Here is a 24463-nt window from a genome sequence, read left to right on the forward strand (position 1 = left end):
AGAAAAAAAAAAGAAAAAATATAATAAGAAGGAAGAAAAGAGTGAGGGCTCCCGGTCCGCCCATGCCCCAGATGTTTGTGTAGTTGATGTCGAAATGTATGAAGTCCCATTACCAGTAAGTTATGAATTTGGATGGTACGCTTATGACTTTATTTAGGCTTAGTAGTTTAACTTGATTTACTTGTGTTCGTTTTGGACGTAGGTAGTCCACAAATGAGAGAACTCTGCGTAAGAGTCCATTTTATCATTTTTAAGGAAATAATACTCTTCTAATTTTATGAGTTCTGAAACTTTTTTAATCCACATGGTAACTGATGGAACTTCTCTACTCCTCCAATTTTTAGCTATCAGGACTTTGATTCCGTTAGTCATAATTTTAAACAAGTGTATGTATGGTTTATATTTGAGAGTGGAGGGGGGTTTGTGCAGAAGCCATATCAGGGGGTCAAGTGGCAATTGGGTATCCAGTATGATTTCTATCTCGGAGATGATTTTCCTCCATAAGTTTTAAATACTATTGCACCACCACCACATATGGGCAGTGTCACTATTTACATGGCCGCATCGCCAGCATCTATTGCTTTGAGATCGAAAAAGGCGGTGAAGTTTTTTCGGAGTGAGATACCACCTGTGCAAAAGTTTAAAATTGACCTCCAGAATGGAGGATGAGATTGAAGATTTCTTTGTAGCTTGGAACATCAGTTTACTTGTTTGGGGTAGTATAATGACACCTAGATCTCTTTCCCAGCTTTCTATATAGGGGGGAGTTTGTCCTGGGGGTGTGTGAGTTAAGATCTTATAGATGATGGACAATGTATGTCTCAGGGGGGGAGGGCGAGTGCACAGGGATTCAAAGGAGGTTAGAGGCCTGACCATGTTCCCATATTCTGGGTGTGTGGTAATAAAGTGGGCAGTCTGTCTGTAAGTGAACCAGTCAGCAAAACAGTTTAGCCCCTTTTTTACTAATTCATTTTGTGAGAGTAAGGATTCATTTTCGGTTAGTGTATATACTGCAAGGTCTCTGTTCAGAGTTGTTGTGGTGGATTGTGTGGTGAAGGGCCTTACCGTGAATTCCCCGTTTTCGATTAGGGATGTCATGGGTGATGGTATGGAGGAGATGTAGTGTGTTGTGTTAATTGTGTGTTCCCAGACCTTAAGGGTCTCCTGTATCATTGGGTTGTCTGTTCTAATTAATTTGAATAGATGTGGGCTGCTCCAACATAACCTTCCCAGGTGCGGCTTATTCATTATTAAATGTTCTAGTGGTACCCATCTTTTATGGTTGAAATGGATGTTCCAATCCACTAGGCGTTGCAGAAAGATAGCTTGACGGTAAGCTGCTAGGTTTGGAACTCCCAGGCCCCCTTGTGTTTTTGAAGTTTGCATTGTTTGTTTACTAATTCCAAATGAAGTCGCTGAATGCTTTCTGGAGGGACGGGAGGTATGTTTTGGGAAGGGGTATTGGTAAGGCCTGAAGTAGGTATAAGATACGTGGGAATATGTTCATTTTAATCGTGTCGATGCGACCTAACCATGATAGCTTTTTGGATCCCCACGATGAGAGATCACGTATTATATTGTGTTTAGCAGGTATATAGTTAAGGTGGAAGATATCTTCTTGTGAGGAGGTCAAGTGTACTCCCAAGTATTTCAGTGAATGAGTGCACCAGGTGAACGGGGAAATCTCTTGTGTGGCTAGTAGTGAGGGGCCTGACATATTTATGTTTAATATTTCTGATTTGGACATGTTTATTGCGAAATTGGACAGGGATTTGAAAGAATTAAATTCGTTTAATAAGTGAGGAATTGAGCGTTCGGGGTCGGTGAGTGTGAATAACATGTCATCGGCAAACAGAGACAGAACATACTTCTGTTCCTTAATTGTAATTCCTGTTATCAGGGGGTTTTGTCTGACCCTGGTTGCCAATGTTTCAATCACACAGGCGAATAGGAGTGGGGATAGGGGACATCCTTGGCGTGTTCCGTTATTAATTTGAAATGGGGAGGAAAGAGTGCCATTTACTAATATTCTCGCGGTGGGCTGGGAGTATAGGGAGAAGATCCTGGTAAGGATCTTTGTGCCTAGACCCATGTGGGTCAGTGTAGCTCGCATGAAGTCCCAGGCAACACGGTCAAAGGCCTTTTCCGCGTCTGTGGACAAAAGGACAGAGGAGATGTTGTTATGCTTAGCATGATGTATTAAATTTAAGGCCCTGACCGTGTTGTCTTTCGCCTCTCTTCCTGGCACAAAGCCGACCTGGTCCAAATGGATCAGGTCAGGGAGGATTCCGTTTAATCTATGAGCCAGTATCCGTGCAAAAATTTTTATGTCCGTATTCAGTAACGATATGGGGCGATAATTGTTAGGTAAATCTTGGGGTTTGTTAGGTTTAGGGATTAATGTTATATGGGCTACTAGTGCGGTGGCGGGAAATGATTTACTCTCGTCTATAGATTGGAAGTATTGTACCATATATGGATTTAGGATCTCTTGGAAAGTGGTGTAATATTTGTGGCTAAAGCCGTCTGGTCCAGGTGCTTTCCCTGTGGGTAGGTGTTTCATAGCTGACTGGAGCTCAGCTAGTGAGATGGGGTTCTCTAATTGTTCTTTTTGTAATTCGTTAATATGTGGTAAGTTAAGTCTGCTAAGATATTCCTCTATTAGTTGTGATCTAGTTAAATTGTGGTTCAAGTTTCTGGGATTGGTGGGTTGTATATTGTATAGCTTTTGGAAAAAGTTTTTGAATGTATTGGATATGGATTGGGTGGAGAAATGGGAGGCGTTCTTTTTGTCTTTAATCTGCATGATGAACCTTTGGTATGTTTTCTGTTTGAGGTACCTGGCTAGTAGTCTGCCTGATTTGTTCCAACCCTCATAGTGTTTTTGTTGGGAGTAGAGTGCCTGTCGTTTGTGTGTCTTGTCAAGATGTGAGGCTAGTTTTTGTTTGTGTTCAGTAATTTCTTCGAGTAGATTTTTGTCAGTCGGGTTTTTTTTATGTAAGTTTTCCATCTGTTCTATTTGTGAGACTAGAGAGATCGTGAGCTCTCTTTGTGCTTTATTATGTTGTGCCTTAATGGCCATTAGTTCTCCCCTAATAACACTCTTGTGTGCTTCCCAGAGGGTGTGCATGTTTGTCTCAGGTTGAGTATTATGTTCAAAGTATTCCGTAAGAGTGGTTGTCAGTTTGGTGATCACATCAGTTTCTGTTAATAAATGTTCATCAAGTCGCCAGACAAAATCTCTTATAGGTTTAGAGGGCCATGTCATTGTACATATCATAGAGGCATGGTCAGACCATGTGATCGGAGAGATTGTGGCCGAGTTAAATAGTGATAGGCCTCCAACATCTGCAAACACATAGTCTATTCTCGTGTAGATCTCATGTGGGTAAGAATAATATGTATAGTCTCTAGTCTGAGGGTGTAAGGTTCTCCATACGTCATGTGCTACAATTTTCTCGAGATACGACTTAATTTTTGAGATTTGTGAAGGTGATGTGGAGGAGTGTCGGGATGAGCAGTCTAGGCTAGGGTTAAGTGCTGTGTTTAAGTCTCCGCACATTATGAGTGTCCCCTTCTGATGGTCTAAAATTAGGTTTTTAATTTTCTTCATGAAGGAGTGTTGTGCTGTGTTAGGGGCATACACTGAAACTAATGTTACAGGTCTCCCGTAGAGAAGACCAGTTAGGAGGAGGTATCTGCCTTCTCTGTCTCTAAGTGTTTGTAGTGATGTAAAGGGTATATTTTTCTTAATTAGGATTCCCACCCCTTGTTTTTTATTGTGGCAATGTGATGCCCAAAAGCATGTGCCAAACGTGCGTGCGAAGGTGGTAGGTTCCTTTCCTTTACGGAAATGGGTCTCCTGTAAGAAGACAAGATCTGCTCCCTGCCTATGGAAATCTTTAGAGGCCAGCGTTCTCTTACAGGGTATATTTAGTCCTTTTGCGTTAATTGAGTATATTTTTAAGTTATTACCGGAATGGGGTTGTCTTCTACAGTTAGCCATTATCTAGTTTATGGATGTCTGACGTAGGTCGTGAGGTTATTAAAATGTCTATTTGTGATGTTGAGCGTTTGTGAGTCTGGGTGCAGGACGGGCCGGGAGCGCCCTCACGCGGCCTAAACATCAGGCCACGTGATAATGTATTAACTTCAAAAAACAAATTTAAAACACAAATATAAAATAACATAAACAGTGGAGCCAAATATTCAGGAAAAACCAACATTAACAGTAGTTGGATAAGGGGGGGTATCATTTCTCATCTATCACTAGGTTCCTCTAATAGAACAATAGGGTATTATACACTGTTAGCATGATTCTAGATTCTCTTGTCGTCATTTACTACAGGGGTTATATCTATGGATATACATGTCAGTTATAGAAAGAAAGCTAGAAATGTAGATACATTCAGAACGCATCACTTAGTAAAAAGGGGATAACTGAGATATCCAACGTGAGAGAGGTTAGGATCATATATATAATAATTAAACGTTTTAACCATGATAACATCAACTTCAAACCAACAACGTTAAGCCATCTCATCCTCATCCCCCAACCCCTCAGGTGGTGCATCATGTTCAGCGTCTGATCACAGTCACCGTGGGTATAGTAGGTTAGTTTTGAGCCTGCATTTCTAAACAACATAGGTCTTATGTTAGTGTGATACAGACACCGAGCAGGAGAGGGTGAGGGGGGAGGAGAACAGCTAGGTCTATCTAGAAAGTAATAACTTTAACAGTTCCATTCCCACCCCAAATCAGATCAGTTCCAAATAGGTCTCAGGGTACATTTCCCTTTAGGTCAATTAGCTTTTTAGCAATATACTTATCAGTTCCTGGGAAATAAGGTCCATTTCGGTCCGAACTCGATATTCTTCAGGGTGTCAGGGTACTTATTGCATCAAACGTGTGCATGAGACTAGGGTGCTGTGGTATCTATTTTTTTCTTTTTGCTAGCTTGATACCATTGTGAGCGTTGTGGCTTGGGGTTCGACTGGTCACTTGAAGAAGGTGCATCCAGATCTTTAAGGAGTGGTTGTGGAAAGGAGATGTTTAGGCCCTTTGAGAAAGCATCTAGGTCGTCGGGTTCTTTGTAGATATGTGTCTTGCCTTCTTGTTGTACTATAAGGCTGAAGGGGAATCCCCATCTGTACTTCATTCGCCTCTCTTGCAGGACTTGGGTAATGAATCTTATTCCCTTTCTTCTCTCAATCGTTGAGGGGCTAATGTCCTGAAAGATTTGTATACTGTAGGCCTGGAATTTAATTTCTCTTTGTAGTCTAACTTGCTTCCATATTGCCTCCTTGTCTAAGTAGGTGGTGAATTTAATGGATTATATCTCTTGGTGGATTGGGGGGTTTTGGTATGGGTCTCAATGCCCTGTGTGCGCGTTCCATAGAGGCTTCAGATAGTTTGAGGGAAGGGACAATGTACTCAAAAAGTTGTAGCAAGTATGAGACAAGGTTGTCCTGTGTCACTTCTTCTGGAACCCCTCTTATCCTCAAATTGCTTCTACGGCTCCTGTTATCCAGGTCTTCAATTTTAAGTTGAAGTGCTTGCATTGTGATGTCTTGTCTCACCATTTGATGATTGGCATCGGAAACCATAGTGTTTAAGGTGTCTTGACCCTCCTCCAGGGTCTCTATTCTTGCCCCCAGTTCGTTAATGTTCTTTTTTAGGGAGGACATTTCTGTTTTGATGAATGATTTTAGGTCTGCCAGGTCAGACTTAGAGGGTAGTTGTGAAATAGTTTTCTGTATCAGACTAAGTTGTTGTGACTGTGGTATGGATTCTTGCTCCTGTAATAAATGTGAGTCTGTTGGTGGTGAATCTTTATTACTGTCAAGAGCGTCAATCTCCTGTTTGTGAAAGAAGGAGGACATGGTGGTAGTAGCTGTTGTGGATGATTTCTTGTCCGCTTTGGGTTTCTGCCTTGATGCCATTGATATAACAAAGTTATCCCTTCGCCAACAGCCAGTTTTCAGTCACTGGTGTTTATGAGGATGAAGGTTCCTTAATGTAATGTGGCGCCAGTTCACTAAATAGGTAGGTTGCTATCTCTGATGGCGACTGCGATCTGTCTAGGGAGAGCGGTTTAAGTCTGTAGGCCTCAGTCTCTGGTTTGGTATAGTTAGATAGCTACCTTAAGGCCGATCTCAAATTTCCACTGCGATCCGATGCTGATGTTTAGGTCGTTTTGCCTTGTATATGTGTTCAGTGGATTGGGCTGTAGTCTGAGGTGTATCTGCGAGTTACCTTGTTTATCCGGTGGGGCCGCGCCACGTGGGAGCTGTAATGGCGTGCGGCTGTATGTGGCGTTTCGCTCGACTGTCTGAGCCTCAAGTCCGGTAATCGCTGCTACGGCCTACCAGTGTGGGTTATTAGCTCCCCGTTGCTGAACCGAAGTTGGATCCAGGGCACAAGCGTGCCTCTTGTAAAGCGGAGCTTCCAGCCGAGTGAGTATAGGTGCAGTAATACGTTATTTAAGTTCAGCGTTTCTTCAGCTGGTAAGCGTCTGGTCCGGTCACCGGACAGTTAGGTCTATGGCATAAGAGTCTCTAATTGCTTTTTAGCTTATTGCTGCCCTTCAAATCTCCATAATGGAACCTGTGTGTGAGAATATGTTACGGAGCAAAGTTAAAGTGCAGCCATGTTCCTGCACGGCTACGCTCCGCCCCCGTAGAATTTTTATGTTACCACAAGTTTCCAAACTGTACCACCTCAATGGAAACTAGGCCTTATTCTTTGAGTATTTTATATACGTGTGTGTGTGTGTGTGTATATATATATATATATATATATATATATATATATATATATATATATATATCTCAAATTTGATATTTAATGAATAAAAGATTACAGATATCCAAGACAAATGTTATTATATTATAAGACAACTAAATAGTGGTGAATGAAGGTCTACAAGAAGAGTCCGAAATCTTTACGATTTAACTTTTCTTTCCGCCTACTGTCTTCAAAAGAAAAATAAATAAAAGCATTTATCCAGTACCAATAAGTGAGCATAAACTGAATGATAATTTAAAAAAAAAAACATTTTACTAAAAATTTAAAATTATGCTTACCTGATTATTTTCTTTTCTTCAGATGGAAAGAGTACACAGCTGCATTTATTACTTTTGGGAATTCAGAACCTGGCCACCAGGAGGAGGCAAAGATACCCCAGCCAAAGGCTTAAATAACTCCCCCACTTCCTCATCCCCCAGTCATTCTGCCGAGGGAACAAGGAACAGTAGAGGAAATATCAGGGTCTAAAGGTGCCAGAAGAACAAAAATAACAGATGCCCCACAGAAAAATTACGGGCGGGGAGCTGTAGACTCTTTTTATCTGAAGAAAAGAAAATTATCAGGTAAGCATAATTTAAGTTTTTCGTCATAAATGGAAAGAGTCCACAGCTGCATTCATTATTTTTAGGAAAACAATACCCAAGCTATAGAGGACACTGAATGCAAAAATGGGAGGGTACAAGAGGCGGCCCATTCTGAGGGCACCAGGCCTGAAAACCTCCACCCAACAAAATCCCGCTTCATCCGAAGCCGAGATCACCTTTGAAAAAGGAAAAGGCCCAAAGATACTGACTCGCAGATAGTCCACAAGCCTGCTAGAGACCGCAGGAACTAGACTCGACTGAGTCAATAGCCTCCAAGAGACACCGTCGCCCAGCAGTCGGTCTTCAAACAACCCAACCCTTACTAATGAAAGGGAACAAACTACCACAAAGAAGAAAAGACACTGAGAAAAAATGATTGTACTTGTAAACCGCAGCTAATCCCCCTTAAGGGACTCAAGGTGCTGCTTATTTTATCAACCTCGAAAGGAGGAAAGGCTGAGTAGACCATCGCCGGGGATCAAACTTGCAACCCTCGGTTTGCTACAGTGCAGAGTAGCCACAGTGCATTAGTATGCTGAGCTAGCTGAGCATAAGGAACTCAAGAAAAAAAAAAAACTAAAAAGGGCACAAACACAGAGCAAAAAAACAGAGAAACCGGGTCAGGCTAACAGAGACCCAACCAGTCTCATGTAAACAAGGGGAGGCAACGCCCAGACCCCAGAAATACAGAAACCACTGAAAAGGCCGGGAATCTGAAACAGAGAGGATCTGCCCCCTAACACAGTGCAACCGCACTCTAGAAAGTCCCAAAGTCACAAAAAGGTAGCTCAGAATACCGAAATATTCAGAAACGAAACCTTGTGCAGCAAGCTCAGATAGGTCTGAAGAACAACACCTGAAGCAAAAACACTGCACGCTGCAGCCATCTAAAAATGACTCTGAAACTTAAATACTTGCAGGGCAAGAAGAAAGCAGCTGAAGATAGGATCCTTCAGATTGCTAAGTATCCACTAACCAGTGGATAACGTTGCAGGCTAAGAATCGCCAGACCTACCCACAAATCTTGAACGTGGAGAAGAAGAAACCTCAAGAGCCTTACCTTGCCTCAAATGCTCCGAGGACAAAATAGTAGAGCACCAGATCTCAGATCCTGCTCCAACACTGGACCAGCCCAAGCGACAGACATGTCTGATAGACAGGGGGGACAGAAAGACCCCAACCACAAGTCCCCAGCGAATGGAAAGAAAAAAAGGGGGGACTCACCCACCTCAACAGAGCTTGGGTGCCAACTCAATCCGCTCCTCCAAAATAAGGCACTCCCAAGGAGAAGCCCCTAGGACCTGGAACAGAGAAAAGTGCAATAGACACGTAGAAAGACCTGTCACAACTCTCTCAGGCAGTCTCTACGTAGAGAGATCAATTTCCAACAGGTGGAACAGAGCCCACAGAGCAGCAGATGCTGCCCCTTAAAGAAATAAGTAGTAAGAAGTGAATACAGCGCCAACAAGAGGCCAAGGGATAAATATACTCACAGAGAGATAAAAGAAGATTATTTAATGAACCATGTTAAAAAGCATCAGTAATAAAAGACTATATATAAAAAATGTAAAAAGCACATATAAATAAAATTACAAATACAGGAATATCTTACAGAAGCGGCTCAAAGGGCCAAAGCTGATAATTACAATAAAAACAGAGGTAATAACAGGTGATCAGTGTGAGTGGTACACCAGAATAAGAGTGTATACTAATAAAACAGGATTAGCCTAAGTACAACTGTAGCAAGTGCATCAAGCAAAAAACTAATAAACAATAATACAAACAATAGTGTTCAAAATTAGTGTTACAAAAATAGTGTTACAAAAAATAAAAAAATGCACTGCAGTGCAAAAAAAGGGGGGTAGCAAAATAATTGTATAGATACAATCAAATAGTGAGTGAGTGCAAATGGATATAAAAATGCTAGCTACTTAATCCAGTGAGGTTAAGATATAATTAAATAAAATACACAATATGCAATAACATAAAAAATAAAATACACAATATGCAATAACATAAAAATAAAATATAAAATATAATCCAAAAAAGTATTCAAAAAGTTGATCAACAAATGTTAGTGAAGAACAAAAATAAGTCAATCAAAACAAAAAAATGGAAAAAATGGGTGATGAAAAGCAAGGTGAAAGTGAGGAAATTGATTCCTTCCAATGTTAGTTACTTTAACAGATCCAAATTCCTGAGTGTGGTTGCTGAAGTAGCTGATTGGATCCTAGCACCTGTCAGCTGCTCCTATAGTATCCTAAAAAGTGTCCCTGTAAAAAAAGAAATTCACAACATAGTGTATCCAATATGAGAATGAAGTAAAGATTAAAGTAATGCTTACCAATATGTCAACGCGTTTCTGCCCTCAAAAAAGGGCCTTTCTCGAGAAGCATTACTTTAACTAACATTGGAAGGAATCAATTTCCTCACTTTCACCTTGCTTTTCATCACCCATTTTTTCCATTTTTTTGTTTTGATTGACTTATTTTTGTTCTTCACTAACATTTGTTGATCAACTTTTTGAATACTTTTTTGGATTATATTTTATATTTTATTTTTATGTTATTGCATATTGTGTATTTTATTTTTTATGTTATTGCATATTGTGTATTTTATTTAATTATATCTTAACCTCACTGGATTAAGTAGCTAGCATTTTTATATCCATTTGCACTCACTCACTATTTGATTGTATCTATACAATTATTTTGCTACCCCCCTTTTTTTGCACTGCAGTGCATTTTTTTATTTTTTGTAACACTATTTTTGTAACACTAATTTTGAACACTATTGTTTGTATTATTGTTTATTAGTTTTTTGCTTGATGCACTTGCTACAGTTGTACTTAGGCTAATCCTGTTTTATTAGTATACACTCTTATTCTGGTGTACCACTCACACTGATCACCTGTTATTACCTCTGTTTTTATTGTAATTATCAGCTTTGGCCCTTTGAGCCGCTTCTGTAAGATATTCCTGTATTTGTAATTTTATTTATATGTGCTTTTTACATTTTTTATATATAGTCTTTTATTACTGATGCTTTTTAACATGGTTCATTAAATAATCTTCTTTTATCTCTCTGTGAGTATATTTATCCCTTGGCCTCTTGTTGGCGCTGTATTCACTTCTTACTACTTGTGCATATTTTTTGGAGGTTGGTTAGGATCTCTGTTTGGATACAGCTTGGGGATTACCTTAGCGCTTGTACACACACCCTTTTTTCACCCTTAAAGAAATAAGCCACCTGATCGAACCTCCTACACACAGGACAGGACAATGAGCCTCTAAAGCAGTGCTTTCCAAACTGTGTGTCGTGACACATTAGTGTGTCGGCAGCAGTTTGTAGGTGTGTCCCTGCTTCAGCACAAATTTTTTTACATTTTAATTTTTTTTTAGGTTTTCCGACTTTCCATCTGCTTGCTACACGTCACATGGTTGACTCGTGATTGATACCTAGTGGGTCACAGATCATCTTAACCTATTGGCACAGCTCAGTGGGAACTAAAGCTATTCTTATTGGATGCTTTGGTGGCACATTGGCTCCTGACTGCACGTGTAGTCTACTTAATTGGCTTGTGACTGCATGTGTAGTCAGTGAGTGGGATAGCAGTGTGTTTGCAGCATGGGCAGTAGTCAGTGCAACTCGCAGAGCTCTGAGGGCAGCAGCTTAAACACTGAGCTGAAGTCAGAAGTCAAAGTGTTTTTTTGCAGCTAGCTCCTAGTAGTGCATTGCTGCTCCTGCTATATGATTAGGAAGTGGAAGCTTAAAAATGCTTGATGATGTAATGAAAGTGTCTTTATCTATTTTTCCACCAAATATTCAGAAATTGTGTTCATCCCATCAACCTCATACATCCCATTAAAATAGTAAGTAGCTACTGGTGATATTAAACTTTTTTTTTAATTCTTGCACATACATACTGTTACTTGTACATACATATCGTTATTATATAATTTATGTATGTGTCCGTATCTCTTAAAACAAGTTAGTTTAACCTCCTGTTTGCTAGTACAACTGAATTACTGTGTCGCAAAATTATGTAGGTTTAAAAAGTGCATCACCAACATGAAAAGTTTGGAAAGCTCCGCTCTAGAGAGAGGAAACCCCAGCTCATAAGGAAGACAAACTATCCCCTCAAAAGGGAAGGAGAAAAAACTCCCCATGAAGAGGAGCACACTCCGTCTGAAGGACAAGTCAGGCCTTAAAGTTTATAACCAGTACCCGAAGGTGGATGTGAACTCTGGCCTTCCTGCTTGCAAGACCAATGAGCTAGCCCCTATGTCGCAACATAGGGTCCCTGAAAAAACTGGGTCATCCTGAACCAGTCCACAGGATCATAAGTCTCCAGACATCCAAGAAGGATCAAAGACAAGAACCCTGAACCCGGGACCCAGAATCGTCCTACAACGAACGACACCCCCAGGGAACACAAGCTACCCCTTCTAAAGCAATCAGACCTCAAGGGGATTAAAAACAGGGGAACCGGGAGAATGGTTACAGGACTCGCTCGTAATTCCCAGCCCAAAGGGAAGAGAACACTCTTGGCCGGAGGTGAACACCCCCCCAACAAGGTGCTAGGCCGGGACAAAGTCACGCAATTTCGCTAAAGCCCAAAGGCCCCAAGGGCAGTACAAAGGGAAATGAGAACAGAGTCACCCGAAAGAGAATAGAAAAGAAAGGCTAGTCTCCATAATCATTTCAGATTAACGTTCCAGAGGACCACACCCAAGGGAGAAGAATGCAAAGCATCTCAAACCCAGGCAGAAAAACCATCCCCTAAGCAAAAAGCTTGGAAAGAGAGACAACACCTCCTATAGCCCCTGATATGAAGACGACTAACTCCCGAAGGAAGACAGAGCCTCAGAGCCTTCACTTCCTAATTAAGAGGCCAAAGCCACCAGAAAAACCAGACGAAGTCCAGAAGTCTCAACCCAAAGGAAGAGAGCCTCTAAAAGGAACAAGTCCTAAAAGGACACTACCAAAGAGACCATAAAAGGCAAAACCGTAAGAATGGCGGTATGAAGGACCTAAATCCTCCAAGCCTCCAACCCACAACGGGAAGGAACACTCTAGTTCCTGGAAAAATCGGAAAAGACTGAGCATGTCGCCGCGGATCTTAAAGGAGTCCCAACCCACTAGATTGAAAGGCGAATGAGGACTGAACCAATCCCCCATGCCCTTAAGCAACCACAGACCATCAAGTTCTCTCAGGATGCTAGTTGAAGCTTGTAAAATAAAAAGTAAACAACACAAATCATATTGTGATCACTAGGCGCCCTCACCGACCCAGCCAGACATAAAAAAGGCACCACGTGTCTGTACCCAGTCAGGACCAGCCTGAAACCAAATGCCCCAGCACTGTCAAAGCCACATAGAGTCTGCCCTGAGATGCAAGGATAAAGAACAGTCAGACAGAACATAAGACTAGTACGTCCTCAAAGTAAACAGTGCAACCACAAAATCGTGAGTATCAATTCCAAACACAAAGGTTCCCTAAGGAAACATCACACAACAACATGAGCTTTAGACCAAATAAAAATCATCCTCACTGGATTAAAATAAAAGATAAGGCAACCCGTAGGTTGTCACCCCGGAAGAACGGACTGTCAGGCTACAGATAAATGACATATATTATATATATATATATATATATATATATATATATATATATATATATATATATATATATATATATATATGTGTAAATAGGACAGGGGAATGTGTTTATGTATGAAACCATATTTTTATCAGATATTCTTTTAAATAGGATTGCAATTCTGATGTCAGGATTTGGCTCAGAAACCCCCACAAATTGAATATACATCTCCAGGCTGAACTACAGACAGCATGTCCCAAGAAACAAAAGGGAAACATTTGCTTCTTAATTAGGAAGTGCAAAACTCTGTACCCTATGCTATGAGTAAGGACGAGGTGTCTGGAATACCCTCTTGAAGCTGGTCAAAATCATTGGGAAACAGTTTTTATGCACATAGGTGTTAATTGCTCCTAAACATCAAATACACGTCTGCATTGCTAGCTAAACAGAAAATATGTTGTATTGTGACTTTTACAACTACTCATGGATTGACCCCATGCTATGTGGGTGGGGCAGTGAAGACCTTAGGAAACACAGACAAATGCTATGGTGTGAACTTAAAATTACTGAAAGCAGTGTGGGTTAAAGAATTAACATTTACAACCCCTGTATAACACAGATAAAAATAAATACATTTTTGCCAAGGGAACAATACTAGTTTCATATGTATTTGGAATAATTCAAATAACCCATATATGTATATATATGGGACTGAGACATTTTATATTAAATTAATGATTGCTATGTTGAGTAATAACTACATCAAATACATATGAATGCTTGGATCATTTCTAATAATTATTTCTATTTTTATTGCAGACAACCATTGGTCATGGGCATCAATCTATGCACTTAGAAAGAGGTGCACTGAATACCTCAGCCTCTGTGTTTTTAAGAATATGAATAGATATTTGTGGACCTAAAAAGAAATAATTAATGACACATTTTTCAGGTGAACCATGGGCAAAGTTCCTGCGTGCAAGAATTGTGGGAGACATAGAGCATACTATATTATATGAAAACATGTTAGATGTATAAATGCCATAAATTTCAGAAACAGGATACATTATTTTAATATAATATACTGTGTTTCATATCAAAATGATCAGAAAATTCATAAGATATTACTTATCCAAAACAAATATTGTGAGTAGTTGTTGCAGTAAATTATGATAAAATGAATAACCATTTCATAGAAATACTGAATTAAGTTGTTAAAATGTTTAGAAATGGTATTGCATGTATTGCTGTGTTGTGCTGTCTGCTGCCACCTAGTGTTATGATGCAAAATTGCAGCCATGAGATGATTGGTTGTTGCAAGGATACATATCCTTGGCAACCTACATTCCCAAATGAACCAATCCATGTTCAGTTGCAAAGAACCAATCCGAGACAAGGCTTCCGTGGGCGTTTCCAATACTCACCAATGATAGATAATGGAAAAAAAGGGGAGGGGTAAAATCAGATGATTTAACCCCAAGCATAGAGACTGAGAAAAGGCTGCTGGCTAATCCTGAAGGAATAACTACTGTGGTTATTATTAAAGCACACGGCTACTCAGACTCCATATGTGAATATCCCCAATTTTGAAATTCTGAGGTGAAATTGAATCTGTTGAGAAACATTGGAAACTGGACATCGATTGGTTTATTTGGTAAAGTATTGAAATTACATGTGATGTTTTAAAATAAGTTATATGCATAGTCACTACAGTTAAACTAAAATTGGAAGATTGGAGAGAGCAAATTGTGTCTTTAAATTATATTTCATAAGCCTATGTGTTGTTTAAATTTGTATCTGGTAGACTAAGTAACTTATCTGTGCAAGTTCTGATGTTTTAAATTAATACTATATTAGGATAAATTGCAGTTAAATAGAATAATATATATATATATATATATATATATATATATATATATATATATATATTATCCTATTGTTTATAAGCACTGTTTAGGATTGTATTGCTTGGATGTTAAAAGTTAAAGGTTTTAGTCCCATTGTGTTAACTGAATGAAAGGCTATTTGTAAATAAGGCTGATTTGTGAAGGTAAATTTTTCTGGGCTTTGTAAGAAGCATAGCATCTCTTAATAGTCGGTTTTAACATATATAATATTGTGTCATATTCTGGTATTGCAAATATATTTCAAAATGTTCATGGATATTAACTAAATAAAAGAATTCAGGTATTTATATTAATTGTATGGTTTCTAGTAGATGCATGTTGGTTAAGGGTTTCTATTTTTAAGGATAATTATTAAATATATTGTGTTATAACCCTGCCATAAGCTGACATATTATTTGGAGAGCACTACTTAGATTTTCATAAATATACTGACAGGACAGACCCGCAGGACCAGCCCAACAGGAGTCTGAGACTTCAAAGCTCAGAACTTGGAAAGGATACACAAATAACAAACACTATAAGAATATTACTTGATCTCCTTATGTCTATGCAAGCAAGTCAGTCGAAGATTAAGGCCCATATTTATCAAGCTCCGTAATGAGCTTGAAGGGCCGTGTTTCTGGCGAGTCTTCAGAATCGCCAGAAACACAAGTTATGAAGCAGCGGTCACAAAGACCGCTGCTCCATAACCTGTCCGCCTGCTCTGAGCAGGCGGACAGACATCGCCGGAAATCAACCCGATCGAGTACGATCGGGTTGATTGACACCCCCCTGCTGGCGGCCAATTGGCCGCGAGTCTGCAGGGGGCGGCGTTGCACCAGCAGCTCTTGTGAGCTGCTGGTGCAATTCTGAATACGGCGAGCGTATTGATCGCCATATTCAGAGAGGTCTGGCGGACCTGATTCGCAGTGTCGGATCAGGTCCGCCAGACCTTGATAAATATGCCCCTAAGACAGAGAATCCCCAGACCCATTAAGAGTGGGATCCTCCAGCAACGCCAAAACGTGCCTCAGAAGAACACGAATGCACGCCAATCTATATAGAAAGGTGCAACATACCTCGGCCAGGACAAAACACCGGCCCCCAAGGTTGACCCCTTGAGGCCTCAGGGGCAGTCGCTCTCCCGGAGGACTGAACTGGAGGTGCAGATTTGCAAGCGCCAAAGATATGGCCATGCGGAACCGTATCGTAACCTCCAGTGGGAACAGGCCACACTCCATAGAAGTATAAGTAGCGTTTGGGTTACCTGCATGCGTAGTAAGAGTTAGTGGTAGGAAACTTGACTCATGAAAAATAGAATCTCCAGAGGCGGATGGCTCAGTGGGCACCTGATTCCCCGATCCCGAGGAACAGAGCACTCTAAAACGGCATTCACAACATAACTCAAGAAGTAGAGTCTGAATCAGAGACATCCGTCTCTAAAAAATCAGAATCCTTCATAACTGGGATATTGAATAAAAAATGGACCTTACACCCCCAATGGCTGGGGCACTCACCACCTCCAGGGAACCAGACACCAGCGGACCAGGATTTCTCCGTCGCCACACGGTCAGGAATGCGGAAATGGAGAGCCAAAATGTAGCCACGCCTGGTCACAAGGTAAACTGTGCAGTCGATGCAAAAGCGCGCCCATCCGTAAAGGCTGCGTCACTAGACATAGGCCGTTATGTTCCAAAATAGCCATGAGCCGAAGCAACACTACACAGTAGCAGACAGAATCACATAACAAACATGAGTATAAACCCCCGTTCAATAACCCCCCCTCAGGAGATATTAACCCTTGATTCCAAGATACAAAAAGGAGCCTCACTGAGATCCTATGTTAAGGTTATCCCCGAAAGGTTGTAGCCCCTCACAGATAAACAGTTGTAATTACAATACATCAATGATGAAAGTAAAATAAAACGATCTTACCGGAATCTACGCCGTGGAATAGGAACACGGCCCTTCAAGTGTGACAGATGGCAGCATCGCTTCTGCCATGGACTTGAGAGAAGAAAGCAGGCAGCAAAACTTGTCAACGCTGATTGCTTGTGGAGCTGTTAATATGAGTCGGGGTGGTTTCGCAGAAAGACTCTCCCTGCATCTCCGGACTCTAACTTTCACCCATGCTCTCACTGAAAGGCTGACAGGACTACTTAAAACTCCAGTCCCATGCCGAAGAGTACTACCCTCCATAAGAGACTATCGAAAACTTCTAACAATTCTCTGCCAACCTCCTGGGACGAAAGGCAAAGAATGACTGGGGGATGAGGGAAGTGGGGAAGGTATTTAAGCCTTTGGCTAGGGTGTCTCCTCCTGGTGGCCAGGTTATGAATTCCCAAAAGTAATGAATGCAGCTGTGGACTCTTTCCATTTATGAAGAAAAATGTATCAGAAAAGATACAGGAGTCACCCGCGAAAATATTTGCAGCGAAAAAAGAACCCATTCTGACACATTACTGTACACCAATGATTTATTTCCAGCATGCTATTGCTTTCCCCTCCTATTGTGTAAACGGTTAATGTCCAGCTTCCTATAAATTCAATGTCTGGGTATACTAAAAGGGATATAAAACAATCTTCATCTTTACTAAATCCTTGAAAAGGGACCCTAAAGTCAAAATGAAACTTTCATGATTCAGATAGAGCAGGCAATTTTAAACAACTTTAAAAAAAACAAAATGTGAAAAGTCTTTTTATATTTCCACTTTTTGAGTCACCAGCTCCTACTGAGCATGTGCAAGAATGCACAGAATATTGGTATATGCATTTGTGATTTGCTAAAGCTGTCACGTGATGCAGTGGGAGTGGAAATAGACATAACTATAAAATTTGTCACAAAAAAAAATAATCTACTACTCATTTGAACTCAAGACTAACTGCTATAGCATTGTCTTGTTATCATGCATTTGTTGATTATGCAAATATACTGCATTTACTGGTCCTTTAATATACTTGCAAGTTCCTATCATATGGACTCTCACTTCTCTCCTCTAAGCTATAGATATAAAGCTCATGCTGTCTTTCCTTAAAAAAAACAATTTCAACGTTTTTCATGCAAACATTTGTACTCCCATGCCATAATTCTTCATAAACAAACAATAAGAAAAATACATTTACCGAAACTGAATGTTCACTAAATGAGGTTGAGATCCATCAGACTGCCAATAGGTTTCTAGATTGTCATCCCGTAATTGGTCAACTCCAAACCCTAGAAAAAATGCTTATTAATGATTTTTAAAATCAAGTGACAATAAAAGACAATAGAAAAACACATCTGTCCATTCTGGTGCAAATTCAAAGTGCCCCAATTTTATTAAAAAGCAATTTAAATTATGAATAAAATATAACTGTTGTTGGAAGAGGTGGAAGAGAATAATACAAAAGTGATTATACATAAATATGCAATTTTTATATGTTTTTCTAGTTTTTATAAGTAATATTACTCCTTTAGTTAAAAAACAAAATTTATGCTTACCTGATAAATGTATTTCTCTTGTGGTGTATCCAGTCCACGGATTCATCCATTACTTGTGGGATATTCTCCTTCCCAACAGAAAGCTGCAAGAGGATCACCCACAGCAGAGCTGTCTATATAGCTCCTCCCCTAACTGCCACCTCCCAGTCATTCGACCGAAGACAAGCAAGAGAAAGGAGAAACTATAGGGTGCAGTGGTGAATGTAGTTTAAAAATTAAAAAACACCTGCCTTAAAATGACAGGGCGGGCCGTGGACTGGATACACCACAAGAGAAATAAATTTATCAGGTAAGCATAAATTTTGTTTTTTAACTAAAGGAGTAATATTACTTATAAAAACTAGAAAAACATATAAAAATTGCATAAGTAATATTACTCCTTTAGTTAAAAAACAAAATTTATGCTTACCTGATAAATTTATTTCTCTTGTGGTGTATCCAGTCCACGGATTCATCCATTACTTGTGGGATATTCTCCTTCCCAACAGAAAGCTGCAAGAGGATCACCCACAGCAGAGCTGTCTATATAGCTCCTCCCCTAACTGCCACCTCCCAGTCATTCGACCGAAGACAAGCAAGAGAAAGGAGAAACTATAGGGTGCAGTGGTGACTGTAGTTTAAAAATTAAAAAACACCTGCCTTAAAATGACAGGGCGGGCCGTGGACTGGATACACCACAAGAGAAATAAATTTATCAGGTAAGCATAAATTTTGTTTTCTCTTGTAAGGTGTATCCAGTCCACGGATTCATCCATTACTTGTGGGATACCAATACCAAAGCTATAGGACACGGATGAAGGGAGGGACAAGGCAGGCGCTTAAACGGAAGGCACCACTGCCTGTAAGACCTTTCTCCCAAAAATAGCCTCCGAAGAAGCAAAAGTATAAAATTTGTAGAATTTAGAAAAAGTATGAAGCGAAGACCAAGTCGCCGCCTTACAAATCTGTTCCACAGAAGCCTCATTTTTTTAAAGCCCATGTGGAAGCCACCGCTCTTGTGGAATGAGCTGTAATTCTTTCAGGAGGCTGCTGGCCAGCAGTCTCATAAGCTAAGCGGATTATACTTCTTAACCAAAAAGAAAGAGAAGTTGCTGAAGCCTTTTGGCCTCTCCTCTGTCCAGAGTAGACAACAAACAATGCAGATGTTTGACGAAAATCTTTAGTAGCTTGTAAATAAAACTTTAAAGCACGAACCACGTCAAGATTGTGTAATAGACGTTCCTTCTTTGAAGAAGGATTAGGATACAGTGACGGAACAACAATCTCCTGATTGATATTCTTATTAGATACCACCTTAGGAAGAAACCCAGGTTTGGTACGCAAAACTACCTTAAGGGGAATCACACTGCAAGGCAGATAACGCTGAAACTCTTCGAGCCGAAGAGATAGCTACCAAAAACAGAACAGAGTCCATGGTGGAAAGGATGACATGTCCACCAGATCTGCATACCAAGTCCTGCGTGGCCACGCAGGAGCTATCAAAATCACCAAAGCTCTCTCCTGCTTGATCTTAGCAATCAGCCGAGGGAGCAGAGGAAACGGTGGAAACACATAAGCCAGGCTGAAGGACCAGGGCGCTGCTAGAGCATCTATCAGCGCTGCCTGGGGATCCCTTGACCTGGACCCTTAACAAGGAAGTTTGGCGTTCTGACGAGACGCCATGAGATCCAGTTCTGGTTTGCCCCATAGTTGAATCAGCTGGGCAAATACCGCCGGATGGAGCTCCCACTCCTCCGGATGAAAAGTCTGCCGACTTAGAAAATCCGCCTCCCAGTTCTCTACTCCTGGGATATGGATAGCTGAGAGATGGCAAGAGTGAATCTCTGCCCATAGAATTATCTTTGAAAACTCCAACATTGCCAGGGGGCTCCTTGTTCCCCCCTGATGGTTGATATAGGCTACAGTCGTGATGTTGTCCGACTGAAATCTGATGAACCTGACCGCAGCTAGCTGAGGCCAAGCCTGAAGAGCATTGAATATCGCTCTTAGTTCCAGAATGTTTATTGGAAGGAGTGTCTCCTCCCGAGTCCACGAGCCCTGAGCCTTCAGGGAGTTCCAGAGTGCACCCCAGCCCAGAAGGCTGGCATCTGTCGTTACTATAATCCAATCTGGCCTGCGGAAGCTCATCCCCTTGGACAGATGGACCTGAGATAGCCACCAGAGAAGAGAATCCCTGGTTTCTTGATCCAGATTTAGTAGAGGGGACAAATCTGTGTAATCCCCATTCCACTGACTGAGCATGCAAAGTTGCAGCAGTCTGAGATGTAGGCGGGCAAACGGTACTATGTCCATTGCCGCTACCATTAAACCGATTACTTCCATACACTGAGCCACTGAAGGACGAGAAGTGGAATAAAGAACACGGCAAGAGTCTAGAAGTTTTGACAATCTGGCCTTCGTTAGGTAAATCTTCATTTCTACCGAATCTATCAGAGTCCCTAGGAATGAATCTTTTGTTAGAGGTGATAGAGAGCTCTTTTCTTCGTTCACCTTCCACCCATGGGACCTCAGAAATGCCAGAACAATGTCCGTGTGGGACCTGGCAACTTGAAAAATCGACGCCTGTATCAGAATGTCGTCTAAGTAAGGGGCTACTGCTATACCCCGCGGCCTTAGGACCGCTCGAAGGGACCCTAGAACCTTTGTAAAGATTCTTGGTGCCGTGGCCAACCCGAAGGGAAGAGCCACAAACTGGTAGTGCCTGTCTAGAAAGGCAAACCTGAGAAAACGATGATGATCTTTGTGTATCGGGATGTGAAGATAAGCATCCTTTAGGTCTACGGTAGTCATATATTGACCCTCCTGGATCATAGGAAGGATGGTTCGAATAGTCTCCATCTTGAAGGATGGAACTCTGAGAAATTGGGTTGATCACTCCCAAAATTAGGAAGTCTTGAACACAATGTAAGAATGTCTCTCTCTTTATCTGGTTTGCAGATAAAAGTGAGAGATGAAACTCCCTTTTGGGGGAGAGGTTTTGAATTCCAGAAGATAACCCTTGGACACAATTTCCAATGCCCAGGGATCCTGGACATCTCTTGCCCAAGCCTCGGTGAAGAGAGAGAGTCTGCCCCCTACTAGATCCGTTTCCGGATCGGGGGCTGCTCCTTCATGCTGTCTTAGAGGCAGCAGCAGGCTTTTTGGCCTGTTTCCCCTTGTTCCAGCCCTGGTTAGGTCTCCAGACCGGCTTAGACTGGGCAAAAGTTCCCTCTTGTTTTGTTTTAGAGGAAGTTGAAGCTGCGCCACTCTTGAAGTTTCGAAAGGGCCGAAAACTAGACTATTTGGTCCTTAATTTGTTGGACCTGTCTTGAGGAAGGGCGTGACCTTTTCCTCCAGTGATGTCAGAAATGATCTCCTTCAGTCCAGGCCCGAATAGGGTTTGTCCTTTGAAGGGAATGTTGAGAAGTTTAGACTTTGAAGTCACGTCAGCTGACCATGATTTAAGCCATAGCGCCCTACACGCCTGAATAGCAAAACCTGAATTTTTAGCCGTTAGCTTGGTTAAATGAACAACGGCATCAGAAACAAATGAATTGGCTAGCTTAAGGGCCCTAAGCTTGTCAATAATATCTTCCAACGGGGTTTCAACCTGTAGAGCCTCCTCTAGGGACTCAAACCAGAAAGCCGCGGCAGCAGTGACTGGGGCAATGCATGCAAGAGGCTGGAGAATAAAACCTTGTTGAATAAAAAATTTCTTAAGGTAACCCTCTAATTTTTTATCCATTGGATCCAGAAAAGCACAACTGTCCTCGGCAGGGATAGTGGTACGCTTAGCTAGAGTAGAAACTGCTCCCTCCACCTTAGGGACCGTCTGCCATAAGTCCCATGTAGTGGCGTCAATAGGAAACATCTTTTTCAAAACAGGAGGGGGAGAGAACGGTACACCTGGTCTATCCCATTCCTTAGTAATAATTTCAGAAAACCTTTTAGGGATTGGAAAAACATCAATGTAAGTAGGTACTGCATAGTATTTATCCAATCTACATAATTTCTCTGGGACTACAATAGTGTCACAGTCGTCCAGAGTTGCTAAAACCTCCCTGAGCAATACGCGGAGGTGCTCAAGCTTAAATTTAAATGTAGACTTTCCTGAATCAGAAAAATCACCCACAGATTGAAGCTCCCCTGCTTCAGCTTCAGTATAATGTGAGGGTGTATCAGACATAGCTACTAAAGCGTCAGAGAGCTCTGTATTTACCAGTCGTTATTAAATCACTGTAATCAGGCTTACCTTAAATAAATTCGGTATTGTCAGCATTTTCTAGCTTATCATCTCTGTAGAAAAATTTAAAACTGCACATACCTCAGAGCAGGAGACCCTGCACGCCATTCCCCCAGCTGAAGTTACCTCTCTCTTCAGTTATGTGTGAGAACAGCAGTGGATCTTAGTTACAACCTGCTAAGATCATCAAAAAACCACAGGCAGACTCTTCTTCAACTTTCTGCCTGAGGCTAAAATAGTACAACTCCGGTACCATTTGAAAATAACAAACTTTTGATTGAAGATAAACTACATTAATGCACCACATCTCTCTAGCTACTTCCCTTATCGAGAGCTGCAAGAGAATGACTAGGAGGTGGCAGTTAGGGGAGGAGCTATATAGACAGCTCTGCTGTGGGTGATCCTCTTGCAGCTTCCTGTTGGGAAGGAGAATATCCCACAAGTAATGGATGAATCCGTGGACTGGATACACCTTACAAGAGAAATAAATATATATATATATATATATATATATATATATATATGTGTGTGTGTGTGTGTGTGTGTGTGTGTGTGTGTGTGTGTGTGTGTGTGTGTGTGTGTGTTAAATGAAAGAAAACATAAAACAAACAGATTGTGTTAAAAAACAGCAAAACAACTTAATTTTTTTAAAACAAAACGAGCTCTTATAAAATCTTAAATGTCGCCACTGCCTATAGTTAGATAAGGGTGCTGACATGCTTAGAAATTAAGTTGCGTTCTGTCCCCGTCTGAGCATGGACAAACAACTGACTTCCTGTTATTGTTAATATTATTGTGAATGCTAGAAAAAACAGCTCAAGTTGCTCTAGCAGATTTATGACATTGAGCTATATATGCCTTTTTGTAGAAACTCCAGCCCCTCTTGAAATACAAAAATGATTTTGTCGGCATTGACTGAGGTATGGATTCTCAAAATGCAAAAAGTAAGCATCAAACTTCAAATGTCAACTAAGTGGCTTGTAGGAGCAACATGATTAGATCCTAAGATATTTTATACTATCATTATTCATTTAAAAAATAACAGTGAGATATACAGGGAGTGCAGAATTATTAGGCAAGTTGTATTTTTGAGGATTAATTTTATTATTGAACAACAACCATGTTCTCAATGAACCCAAAAAACTAATTAATATCAAAGCTGAATAGTTTTGGAAGTAGTTTTTAGTTTGCTTTTAGTTATAGCTATTTTAGGGGGATATCTGTGTGTGCAGGTGACTATTACTGTGCATAATTATTAGGCAACTTAACAAAAAACAAATATATACCCATTTCAATTATTTATTTTTACCAGTGAAACCAATATAACATCTCAACATTCACAAATATACATTTCTGACATTCAAAAACAAAACAAAAACAAATCAGTGACCAATATAGCCACCTTTCTTTGCAAGGACACTCAAAAGCCTGCCATCCATGGATTCTGTCAGTGTTTTGATCTGTTCACCATGAACATTGCGTGCAGCAGCAACCACAGCCTCCCAGACACTGTTCAGAGAGGTGTACTGTTTTCCCTCCTTGTAAATCTCACATTTGATGATGGACCACAGGTTCTCAATGGGGTTCAGATCAGGTGAACAAGGAGGCCATGTCATTAGATTTTCTTCTTTTATACCCTTTCTTGCCAGCCACGCTGTGGAGTACTTGGACGCGTGTGATGGAGCATTGTCCTGCATGAAAATCATGTTTTTCTTGAAGGATGCAGACTTCTTCCTGTACCACTGCTTGAAGAAGGTGTCTTCCAGAAACTGGCAGTAGGACTGGGAGTTGAGCTTGACTCCATCCTCAACCTGAAAAGGCCCCACAAGCTCATCTTTGATGATACCAGCCCAAACCAGTACTCCACCTCCACCTTGCTGG

General features: G+C 40.9%; 1 protein-coding gene across 1 annotated transcript in view; it reads right to left on the reverse strand.

Moving 5' to 3' along the window:
• Positions 1-24463, reverse strand: part of ANAPC10 (anaphase promoting complex subunit 10) — a 344328-nt gene that overhangs the window by 258829 nt on the left and 61036 nt on the right. Inside the window, exon 3 of the mRNA XM_053703704.1 lies at positions 18003-18093. Coding sequence (XP_053559679.1) covers positions 18003-18093 — 91 coding nt within the window. The remainder of the gene's footprint in view (positions 1-18002; positions 18094-24463) is intronic.

Source organism: Bombina bombina, chromosome 2 (assembly GCF_027579735.1).
Source record: "Bombina bombina isolate aBomBom1 chromosome 2, aBomBom1.pri, whole genome shotgun sequence".
NCBI classification, from domain to species: Eukaryota; Metazoa; Chordata; class Amphibia; order Anura; family Bombinatoridae; genus Bombina; species Bombina bombina.